The sequence below is a fragment of the Haemaphysalis longicornis genome, unplaced genomic scaffold (genome assembly GCF_048455015.1).
Source record: "Haemaphysalis longicornis isolate Haplotype H1 unplaced genomic scaffold, Haemaphysalis longicornis Haplotype H1 scaffold_1, whole genome shotgun sequence".
NCBI lineage: Eukaryota > Metazoa > Arthropoda > Arachnida > Ixodida > Ixodidae > Haemaphysalis > Haemaphysalis longicornis.
The window spans coordinates 353,371,697-353,384,195 of record NW_027526203.1 but is presented as its reverse complement, the minus strand read 5'-3'; the positions used below and the strand labels follow the sequence as shown (position 1 = coordinate 353,384,195).

At 51.9% G+C, this 12,499-nt stretch overlaps 1 protein-coding gene across 1 annotated transcript; it reads left to right on the top strand.

Moving 5' to 3' along the window:
* The first annotated feature begins 5,885 nt into the window (after window positions 1-5,885).
* On the top strand, window positions 5,886-6,383 carry LOC144159916 (uncharacterized). The gene is made up of 2 exons (XM_077691572.1): window positions 5,886-6,070; window positions 6,176-6,383. The coding sequence occupies exons 1-2, from the start codon at window positions 5,886-5,888 to the stop codon at window positions 6,381-6,383; spliced, it is 393 nt and encodes a 130-aa protein (XP_077547698.1).
* Window positions 6,384-12,499: the final 6,116 nt, after the last annotated feature.

Sequence of the window (12,499 nt, the reverse complement as noted above, 5' to 3'; positions counted from 1 at the left end):
CATGATAAGACGGGTTGACACCAAGAAGCAAGGCCTCAATGAATCCGATACCTTTCGATTAGTTCAAGGTTTTGTCGTCTGGAAAATCACATACGTCAACCCCCTGTCTCCTTCTCGGCAAGGAGGACATAAAGATGCTTTATATAATGATTAGAAAGGCCGTTGAGCAAGCCATTGATCTTCCCATGAGTGTGTCCACAGAGAGTCTGCTTAGCATGGGGCTCTACAACACGGTGCAAGAGCTGATAGAGGGCCGTCTTTATTTCCAGAAGCTCCGAATGAGCAGAACTGCGGCGGGTCGCTGCATTCTTCATCATATTGGCTGGGAAGCACAGAATGTCACTCCGCTTGATGTACGCCTGGACTTTTGCCAGCAAGAAGTATAGATGCTCCCTTTGCTTAGAAATATGTACCCTTCACACGAGGAGGGTCGCCTACAAGCACGGGCTTAAGCGCTCAACACCACCCTTGTTGGGGATCATGCAGTTATCTACACAGACGCCTCCCAACGTCCAGGGCAGCAGTACGGCATCATCGTGGCTACCTCCAGAACCAACCTCCTTGCTTGTGCCTCACTCAAGACCGAAGACATGACGGCAACAGAAGAGGCAGCCATCGCCTTGGCTCTCACTCAAACAGGGGTTCGTAAGGTAATCACCGATTCCAAACAAGCCTACCGGAATTACCAGTCGGGTTTGGTGTCCCGACCTGCACTGCGTCTGATAAAAAAACACTCCCCAAATGGTTCCATTTAGCCCATCTGGACACTCGCTCACGCTTCTATGGAGGGCAACGAATACGCCCACCAAGCCTGCACTTTTACCCCCGTGCTATGGAGCTGCACGAGGACAGTCACCCGCGTGTCTCGTCCAAGGACATAACGAAGCATTATCGCCTTCTGAGACAGACCCTACGTTCGCCTTACCCTGACCTTTCCATAGAACAACAAACTATTCTACGGCTCATACAATCCGGCTTCTTCCCACACCCGACGCGTCTTCACTTAATGCACCCGAATCGCTATGACGATGGATGCAAATTTTGCTCAGAAGTAGGAACACTCTGCCACATAATCGGGGGGTGCGACTTCAGCTCTGAGCACCCTCCTCTCTATACGTCAACTACCGAACAAGAGCAATGGGGGATGCTGCTGTCCAGCCCCTCTCTGTCTACCCAGCTTCAGCTGGTGGACTGAGCACAGGCGGCGCGAACTAAATATGGGCTATAGTGAAGAAGGAACCACTCCCCTGGCCTGCACTCTTGGTCGTTCAGAAATCTGAATAGAAGGTTTTCCTCCTGCTTCTCCTCCTCCTCCGCCGTCTCTGACGCCGACCTCGTCGCCTCCGTCCGCGACGGCAGAGACGGATAAGTGAGATCATGTAACACCGGTTTTGAGCTATGATATTATAAAAAAAGTTTCCGCCCACGTGCTATACCAATACAACTGAACCAACCACCGTTCATGCTTCATGCATTACTTAACCTTACCAAGAATATCTCTTTGAATTGATAGAGGGGTGTGGGTAAGTGCATTTCACTTCTCTCTGGTTTCGCTATTTGTACAGCGACGTGAGTTTAAGTGACGTCGCATGGGTAATCGTTGTGGGTCCTGTTTACAGCTTTGCTTTCCAACCAAAGCCTCAGGGTGGATTGGCGCTATTTTTCTGTGGCCCTTCTTCAGCTCGGTTGGTGTTGTCAGTGATTAACAACGCATTCTAAACGTTTTTAGCGGGTGACGAAATAACCAAAACACAGTTCCGTCCAATGTGAAATCTTCTGATACAGCGGATCGAGCTGCGGGTTCTTTACGAATATTACGTTTACATTCGGCTTCTTTCTTGTGAGTAATGTTAGAGTCGTCTTAGCGGCTAATTGTGATATAATTTGTTCAGGCCGTTTAGAATTCTCAATAAAAGTATTTCCTCATCCTTCTCCTCTGGTTAAAAAATAATAACCTCAACTTTCAGAGTAGGAATGCCACTTCGCCTTTGATATGTTGCCACGCTCTCACTTGGAATGCTTGGCCGAACTCTGTACACTTCGGGGAACAGGGCAGTAGGCGGGATGCGTCTTGACATTGCTTTTGGCAGCACCCGCGAAGTGCTGTGAGCATATATTGTTGTGCCGCCTTTTGGCGTCCATTGGGTGTCGTGAATGTCGTTGAAAAAAAAGGCGGGGGGGGGGGGGGGGTTACTGCTGATAAAACAATAGTGGCGGAAACCTTAATGCCTTGTTTTATTAAAAAAACCACGGCATGCAATTCACAAATATCGCAGTCTGTGATGTGTATGAAACACTGAAAGCAAACGTTTTAGTTTTACGGCCCTTCGCGTCTGCGCTGCACATAAACGGTAATCGCACTCACAATTTTACTCCTTTCACTGACAAAAAATGCCATAGCTTTCATACTTACTTGAGTATTCGTACTTCAGAAATACATTTCTTGTGGCGCTCCTTCTCCCACGGCTGCCCTGGAAACCTGTACAAAAATATGCCAGGCTGCCCTTGGCAATTGTGGCAGTCCTTCCCGCAGCAGTAGCGGCGCTGCCATGAACTCTTTCGTGCAGCAGTTTGATCCTTTCGGACACTGCAACTTGCCATTATAACTACGTTTCTTAAAAACGTACGTCACACAGCGTCGAACCGCACGCAGCGCGCGTGTTTTCACATGCGGTGAACGGCCGGTCGCGACATCCACCGACCCAAAGTTGCTAAGCGGCGGCGAGAGGCGGCGCTGAAGTCGCGCGCAAACTTCAGTGTCCGGTGCCTGTGAAACATTGTTGGCGATTCCCCGATTTTCTCTCTCTCTCCATCTCTCTCCCTCTCTCTTCCAGCACGCCAATGTGCTAAAGCCTGTGGCTTCCAGTGTTCACGTAAAAAATCTCAGCTCCTTGTCGCCCGCCCTCACGCCAGACAACACCTCAAGGAACACAAGGCCATCACTCCAAGCCCCAGCATGAACGTCCTGGGCCTACATCTTCAGGCCAACACCAAGAGTGACGTATCCTTGCAGCGCCTCGAATACAGCTTCAATAAAATCATACACATGATCAGGCGAGTTGCCACCAAGAAGCGAGGCCTCAAGGAATCCGATACTTTTCGATTAGTTCAATCTTTTGTCCTCTCGAGAATCACTTACGTCAATCCCCAGTCTTCTTCTCGGCAAGGAGGACGTAAGTATGCTATATGATTTGAAAGGCGGTTGAACAAGCCATTGGTCTTCCCATGAGTGTGTCCACAGAGAGGCGGCTTAGCATGGGGCTCTACAACACGGTGGAAGAGCTGATAGAGGGCCATCTTTCTATCCAGAAGCTCCGAATGAGCAGAACTGCGGCGGGTCGCCGCATCCTTCACCCGATTGGCTGGGCAGCACAAAGTGTCACTCCGCTTGATGTACTCCTGGACTTTTGGCGATAAGAACTAAAGATGCTCCCTTTGCTTAGAAATATGAAACCCTCACACGACGAGGGTAGCCGACAAGCACGGGCTGAAGCTCTCAACAACACCGTCGGTGCGGATCATGCAGTTATCTACACAGACGCCTCCCAACATCGAGGGCAGCAGTACGCCATCATCGTGGCTACCTCCAGAACCAACCTCCTTGCTTGTGCCTCACTCAATACCCAAGACATGACGGCAGCAGAAGAGGCAGCCATCGCCTTGGCTCTCACTCAAACAGGGGTTCGTAAGGTAGTTACCGATTCCAAACAAGCCTACCGGAATTACCAGTCGGGTTTGGTGTCCCGACCTGCACTGCATTTGGTAAAAAAAAACACTCCCATAATGGTTCCATTCAGCCCATCTGGACAGTCGCTCACGCTTCCATGGAGGGCAACGAATACGACCACCAAGCCTGCACTTTTACCCCCCGTGCTATGGAGCTGCACGAGGACAGTCACCCACTTGTCTCGTTCAAGGACATAACCCAGCATTATCGCCTTCTGAGACAGACCCTACCTTCGCCTTACCCTGACTTTTCCATAGAACAACAAACTACCCTACGGCTCATACAATCCGGCTCCTTCCTACACCCGACGCGTCTTCACTTAATGCACCCGAATCGCTACGACGCTGAATGCAAATTTTGCTCAGAAGTAGGAACACTCTGCCATATAATCGGGGTGTGCGACTTTAGCTCTGAGCACTCTCCTCTCTTTCCGTACACTACCGAACAAGAGCAATGGGCGATGCTGCTGTCCAGCCCCTCTCTGCTACCCAGGTTCGGCTGGCGGACAGAGCACAGGCGGCGAGGACTGAATATGGGCTACATTGAAGAAGGAACCACTCCCCTGGTCCGCCCTCCGGGCCGTTCAGAAATGTGAATAGAAGTGTGTCCTCCTCCCCGTCCTCCTCCTTCTCCTCCACCGTCTCTACCACCGATCTCGTCGCCTCCGTCCGCGACGGCATTGACGGAGAAGTGAGATCGTCTAACACCGGCTTTGATGTTTAGTTTTATATAAAAAAGAGTGTGCACTCATGCGCTACACCAATACAACTCAACCAACCACCGTTCATGCATCATGCATTAATTTAACCTTACCAAGAATATCTTTTTGAAGTAATAGAGGGTGTGGTTAAGTGCATTGAACTTCGCTCTGATTTCACTATTTGTAGAGCGACGTGAGTGAATTTAAGTGACGTCGCAGGGGTATTCGCTGTGGGTGCCATTTACAGCTTTGCTTTCCAACCACATTCACAGGGTGGATTGGCGCTAATTTTTTTTGCCTTTTAGAATCCAAAAAAGGCTAGTACGCTGCCGGGATACACGGGCTACCATAGTCTCACGGTGTGTGACAGCAGGCACTGCTCGGCAGTGGTGTGCGGCGACCCCTCCCACCCCCCGGGTATCCTCGCGGGCATCACTGTTTGTGCGCAGCGACGTGCAGCACGTTGGGCTGGATATCAGTACGGTGACGACTGTGCAGGAGTGTGTGGCAGTCACGCTACGGCTCGTTCCGGGTGGTGACGTGACTGTGTGCAGTGTGTACGTGCGCCCCAACCAACACTGGGGCTCGAGCCTCCTGGATCGGCTGGTGTCCCTCTGCGCGGTCCGGCACCTCCTCTGTGACGACTTCAACACACATCACTCTATCTGGGGAGATGGCTGGACCGACACACGTGGAGAACACCTGTGGGACACCATGCTGCGCCTCAACCTGAGTGTGTAGAACACCAGTGAGTGCACCTTTAGGCGAGGAAATACCGCTGTCACGGTCATTGACCTCAGCCTGGTGTCATCCGGGGTTGAGGCCACCTGGAGGCGGGAGCCCAGTACGTGGGGCTCGGACCACTACCCGCTGTACATCGCACCAACCGGCAAGCCGGGCAGGCGACCCACACTGCACTACATCACCCACTGGGACCACTTCCGGCACTGCCTTGCTGAGGAGGACCTGGGGGAGGGAGAGGAGCTGTTCGCGGGTCTGGTTCACTGTGCCAAGCGAGCCACGCGGAGCTGCTTCATTGCCAAGGACACCACCACGCCGGACCTAAAGCTGCTGCAGCTGCGAGCGGAGCGGAACTGGGCTGAGAAGAAGGCGCAGTGCACCGGAGCCAGGATTGACTGGACGGCGTACCGCCGGGAGGATGCAGCCTGTCGACGGCACACCAACCGCTTCAGCAGGCAGCGTTGGGCCGAGCTGTGCGTTAGCTCGGAGGCCGACCCACGCTGCCGCTGCCTCTGGGGCATTGTCCAGTCGGTCCTCAAGCCCCGTGGTAAGCGCAAACCCCTGGCCGCATTGGCCATCAGGAGGAAGGCCAGCTACGAGGAGCTGGCCGAGCTCTTCGCGGAGCACTTCCTGCTGCCACACCAGGCAGCGGCTGGGCAGGTAGTTGCAGCGTCGGAGGAGTCAGAGGGATGACATCCCCTCAATGACGCCCCCATCATGGACGCCGAACTCCATGGGTCGCTGCGCTCCTGCAAGCGGAAGTCAGCACCAGGGGCCGATGGCCTCACCTACCAGATGCTGCGCAACTTGGGCGGGGTGGGGTTCGCGAAGTTTCTGGCAGCCTACAACCGCAAATGGGCGACAGGGTGGCTGCCGCCCGATTGGCTGCTGGCCATCCTGCGGCCCCTCCCCGAGCCAGGCTGTGGCTTTGGGGCAGTTACGGCCTACCACCCTGTTGCCCTCACCTCCTGTGGCTGCAAGCTGCTGGAGCGGGTGGCCCTGCGCAGGATGGAGGCCGTCACGTTGGAGGAGGAGTTCATCCCGGAACAGCTCACAGGCTTCCGGAGGCATAGGGCTACGACGGACTCCATTGCCGACGTGGTGGCAGCACTGGAGCATGCCCGGGTCACCAGGCAGGTGTCAGCCCTCGTGCTACTAGACGTCAAAGGCGCCTTCGACAACCTGCGGCGCCCTGCCGTCACCCTGGCCGTGTAAGAGGCTGACATCGCGGGCAAGCTTCGGAGTTTCGTCGAGGCGTTCTTGACCGGCCGCATAGCACGGGTGCAGGTGGGCAGCGCCCTCTCGGCGCCTCGGCCAGTGGACGTGAGCACCCCGCAGGGCTCAGTCATCAGCCCCTTCCTCTTCAACCTGGTCATGGCGGCACTGCCAGACTGCCTGCCCAGACGACGGGCACACAGGGTGTACATGTCTGTGTACGCCGACGACGTGGCCCCGTGGGTGCTGGGCCCCAACAGTAGCTGCCAAAGCTTCGTGCTGCAACTTCAGCTGGCCCTGGACGCGGTGCGGGCCAAGCTGGTCAACGTTGGCCGACAGCTGTCCACGAGCAAGACGGAGGCCATGCTGGTGCATCCGGATGCCCAGTCCCGTCGCAGGGCCAGGTGCCTGCGCATCGAAGGCGAGGAGCTCAGGTGGAAGACCAGTGTGCGCTACCTGGGGCTCACACTGGACCACTGCGTCAACTTCCGGCAGACCACAGGGGAGCTCCGAGCCAGGGCACAGATGGCCACCATGGCCGTGCGAAAGATGGCCGCCCGGGACCGCGGCTGCTCGAAGCGAACGGCCCTGCGGCTCTACAATGTCCCGGCTGTGGGGCTGCTAATGTACGAGCTACCACTGGTCACCCTGCGCAAGCCCAGCTGGCGGCAGCTGGAGGGCGACCACTGCAAGGACGTCCGCACCTGCTTGGGCCTGCATCGAGACTCCCAGTGTGCAAAGACGCTGGTCGAGGCGGGGGCACGGACGCTCCAAATGACGGCGGACCAGCGCGCCCTGGGCCACATTGACCGGCTGCGGTGGGCTGAGGAAGGCAGCCCCCTGCAGCAGCGGCTGCGTCCACACCGCCACTCGCGCATGGGGCGCATGTTGGCGCTGTACGAGGAGGTCGTGGCCCACGTGGAAGCAGGCCCCCCTCCAGCCGCCTCCTCCCTGGAGGCCGAGGTGCACATGGACATCCCGGGCCTACGCAGCAAGCGGCAGACGTCACACTGCGGGCAGTTGCAGCTGATCCAGGGCGTCGTGTGGGGCGACCTGGAGGGCCACACCCTGGTATACACGGATGGCTCCGTGCGGCAGCAGCAGGGTTCGGCCACGGCCGTGGCAGTGCTGGCGGAGGCCACCAGGCAGGCCCGGCTGAAATGGTAGGCATAAGCCGCCACGGCCGAAATGGTGGGCATAAGCCTTGGCCTGGAACTGCTACTGGAGCTGTAGCCGTCCCCGAGTGGTGCGCCCTGCTGTGTGATTCTCGAGTAGCCCTACTCCGGATCCGGGAGGGCGACCTGCGCTCCCTCCTGGTGTGGGCCGTGCGGGACAAGGTGGCACGGCTGGCTCAGCGGGGAGCTCGCATGCGGCTGCAGTGGGTGCCAGGTCACATTGGCCTGGAGGGCAACGAGAGGGCAGACGAGCTGGCAGCTGACGCCCACGAGCTGCCCCCTTCGCTCACGGCAGCCCAGGCAGCTGCGGATGACGCCCGCCTGCTAATCGGGCGGCATGTGCGGGCCCAGCGCCCTGACCCGAGGTTGGCCGCTGGTGAGGCCCCGCCCCCCGTGTGGGCCACATGGATGCCCTGACAGCAATGCTAGGCTGTCCTGCGCCTCTGCGTGGGGCACGTGTGGACGGCCGAGCGGAAATACCGACCGGAGCTCATCGACGACCCGTCGTGCCAGCACTGCCGGGCGGCTGTACAGACCCTGCCGCATCTGGTCCTGGAGTGCCCCCAGTTTGTGGTAGGGAGGACCAAGCTGTTGGCCGCCTTCGGGGGAGGGGCTCGGCCCCTTGAAGCGTTCCTGTGGCCGTCAGGCAGTGCCAGAGAGCGGGACGGAGTCCATGAGTCCCTGGGGTCCTACCTGGACGCCTGAGGACTCCTCCCGGCTCTCCGCTTTCTCCCCAGCTGTGTGTGTGTGTGTTTCTTTTTTCTTTTTTTCCTTCGTGTTTTAGCGTTTAGCTTGTATATACTGTGCATATATGTTCTGTTAGACCTGTATATATGTACATATGTATCCTCCCCTTCTCTCTCTCGTTCCCCTTTCCTGTACAACTGTGTTCCCCATCCCCCCCCCCCCACCAGGAGGCGTTCCGGTGTGCACCCTTAGGTGAGACAAACTACGCCTGCTGGTGGTCTTTCCTTTCCTTGTTAACCATAAATTCATTAATTCTTTTGAAATGGTATAGTAAGAGGTGCGCACACGCACACACCCGTTGTGCTCACACTCTAACAAGCTCGAAAGCCGACTTCACTGTTATAATACCCTATCTGCGGTGGTGCACCATTTACAGGTGCGGCAGTTCTTGTTCTTTGTATTGTTTGCTAACGCCACCGAAACTACCTCAAGCTTAAACAGCTTCACTGGTAATAAATTATGCCAATTCATATTGCTTTAAACATCGTGAGGTACAAAACATCCCCCGCTTGTAGAAAATGTTCAGTCGACCCGTGTAAACAGGTACAAAATGCCTCCAAAGTTGGACGTCTCTTCACCTTTTTTCTTAGTGTGCGGTCTTTTCTTACACCCTTTTTCTTACACCCTTTTTCTTTACGCCCTTTTTCTTAGTTTCGAACACCCTAATTTGTAGCTTTACACCCTGCTGCAAAAAAGGGGGTTGAAATAATGAACACCCTTTTTGAAAGGTGTTGTGGCGGGAACGATTTGTTTGGTATTTAATAAAATTTTATAAGTTATGGAACATGAAAACTACCTCGTGATTAAAAAATTTTTGCAAATCCGCGTGTTGATTATATTGTCATAGTAAAATCCATAGTTCCAAAATTAGCGCTAAAATATCTGCTTTTCGCGACAAGCCCCCCGACTCGATCGGGGGGGCTTTTCTTTGCTGGATATAAAACCAAGAAGAGACATGTATTACCATTGTATTACCATGTCTCTCAAGCTTGGACGTTCCCTGGTTTCCCTATAGGCGGCGTAAAAATCGACGCCCTACGTGACCAACCTACAGAGCAGTTTTCGACCATCAAGTCCACCAGACGGCGCAACCGAAAGGTTATTTTTGGTAGATAATACAAAACATTCATTCCGTGACTCAGAGAGCCAACAAAGTTCGCTTACAATGTGTTGTTCAAAAATATTATTAACAAGTTCTGCATCAAACGTCCGTTGAGAAAAAATTTACGCAACATTTTACGAACAGCCGACTGGTGCACCACCTCGCTTCTGAATTCGCAACCACAAAGCCGCCAATTCAAATTGAAACCGCTGCAACGGCCCACCGTTTCTATGTGCGCGGAGCACTCGTTTCGTGACTGTTATTGCTGTTATGTGCTTTTGCGTCCATCAGTTGTTGAGACGACTGGCAAAATACGGGAATTGAGTGCTTGTGGAGTGACAAATGTGGGAAATTCTGCATCGGAAGACAGCTGTAACGGCTTGTAACGGCTTCCTGTGCCTTTGTCAAGCTGCTCGAGCAGCTTTTAGCCAGGAAGTCGTCCAGATGCTTCTGGGAAAACTGAAAAAAAAAAAAACTGAAACTGTCGAGGCCAGAATATTTGATTCTTCCAACAGAAGGTGAGTGTTATGCACTCCGCTAGAAAGACGGTGCAAACGAAACCGTTGTCGCCGTCAATACCTCATTTGTGCATGACTTCCGCTGGAATATTTTCTTATTAGTTGATTCAAACATAAAATGTGCATTCCTTGGAGTTTTTGATCAGGGTGCATGCGGAGTTAGCAAAAAAACTTGAAAAAAAAGAGAAAAACCCAAGAAACAGCCTCTCAACTCTCCTGGCCGCTCTCGAGCATTTCTGACTATCTAGAACCCGAAAAGTTGTGGGCGCATTTGCCTCAAAGGTGTGGCATTATTTCGGATGGAACTTTTGAGGCTACCAAAAGACAGTAATTCGCCCAGGCTTTACCTAACTGCTGCCTTTCTGTTTTGACGCGTTAGTGAGCATTTAGTCAACAGCGCTTTGCTACAACTAAAGTTTGCCTTCATAGAGAGGTGGTGATGCGAGTTAGGTTATATTACCATGCCTTGTGACAGCTGATGCTTGCGTCATGGTTAACACGCGTGGACTAAAAAATACTGCGTTATTTATTTTTTAAGAGGTAGGTGTTCATTTAGACATTCTGGCTAAACCTTCAACATTGTCGGCGCACGCAACAACTGCACCAAGGACTGGCAGGCCATTTCAACTCTTCGTGCTTGCCTGATATGACAGCCATTCGTTCTTCCAATTAAATTTACATTTTTCATTCATTCCTTGTTTTTTTTGCAGATACAACCAAAGAACAAAGAAGCACACACCGGGAGGCGACCAAATCAAGTTCTCAGCACGAGCAAATGTATTGTCGCCTGCAGATAAATGTTACAAAGTGCCAGGTATTTTCACCAGATGTTAAAAAGAAGGTCAGTATGTATCAATGCGTTCATACATGTGATGTGCATATTTCTGAGTATGAATGGAATAGTTGTTCAATTCATAAACACGATATTCGGTGTCTAAAAATATTTAACTTCGGGCGAGTATTCGGTATACTGCAAATATTGAGACGTATCAAAATGTGCGATGTGATATTGTTACCCAGCTATCCACTAAGCTCACTCTATCCCCGAAATTCAACGTTTATCAATAAATCACGATGCGTACACAATGGCAAATGTAAGAAATCAAATGCGGGTTCTAGTTTGCTTTCTTCCATTCCCTTTCACTGCTGATCAAGAGTACTTCACTTTCTCTGTACATTTACAACACTTCGCACAAAAAAAAAATTGCTGTAAGACCAACTGTACAGCTCCTGTTATCAGCCTACAGCAAGTTCGTGGAAGAAGCTGAGAGGAAGTAAACTTTATTGGAGCAGCTCATTTCTGATAGACACTGTGATTCTATGCTCTGGTGATCGAGTAGATGTCTCCTTTGTTAAGAGCGCTGTGTGGACCATGCAGGTGTGCTTTAAACCATTGTACACAAGGAAATGTCAGGGGTCAGAGTTTGTCTTGGAGGTCTGGAGAAGTAGTCGCCCGGGTCATCTAGAAACAGGGATAAGCGTGTGGCAAAAGTGAGGAAGGAGGAGGTGTGGTGCTTTGTACCTCAAGGGCAGATTGCTTTAGCGAGTTGGATGGGTTGCCTGCGAATACCTCGCAAGGGCTTTTTGTATCGAATATAATAAGGGAGGCCACTGCTACACTCAGCGTGTGAAAATCCCAGATCCCTCCAGGGCACAATTTTACATGTAGCCACCGAATGCAAATTGTTGCACAAGTGGGTGAAAATTATTCAATCAATGCACCATGATGTCACTCCCAAAAATAGTGCACGCAGGCAGGTCTTGTTCTAAATTGTAAGGAATGGAAGATAGTAGATATTATTGGTTGAACCTACAAGGAGACTAAGAACTTTAAGTCGTGTACCGAACTGTGCAGTGCAGTCCATGCATTACAGTGTCAAATCATATTTGCAGGTCTTGCTTACTGATGTGCATGGTTTTTTTTTACATTTATCAATCACTGAAGCATAAAAAGTGCTTTTAAAATTTTACTGTCAATACAGTAGAAGGCCATCCACATTAGTACTGGCAAAATTCAACATTTCATTTCATTTATTTGCACCTGAAAGGGCATTACATAAGGGGGGGGGGCGGGGGCTCTTGGCCGAAGTATAGTCAGCGTTGCAATGCATACAAAAAATAAGACGATGAGAACAAAAAGAATACAAGATTAACAAGGTGAAATTCAACTCACTGCTGCAAACGGTGTTAATCAGGGTAATGGAACTAACAATGTGGCTCTTCGACGTGCAAGTGCGAGTCAACACAGGGTGCGTAATACGTTATTGTGCAGCTGGGTTCTGAAATCATATTTATCCTCTCTTGCTTATGGAAATTAAATGTCATGTCGCATTTTTACTGTGTAAATATGAAGGCAAAATTATTTAGACCGAGCGTGTTAGTTACATTCTATATGTCATCAGCAAGTGAAATATCTCATTCATGAGTATTAATTACAGCACATGATTCGTAACCGCCCAAAAGCGTAATAAACAGCTGATACCAACGTTATGTACATCCTATTGTTGAACGGTAAAGCTACTGTTTATGCCAGCATCAAGTATAATAATGGGGCATGCAAGAAGCATTAAATAA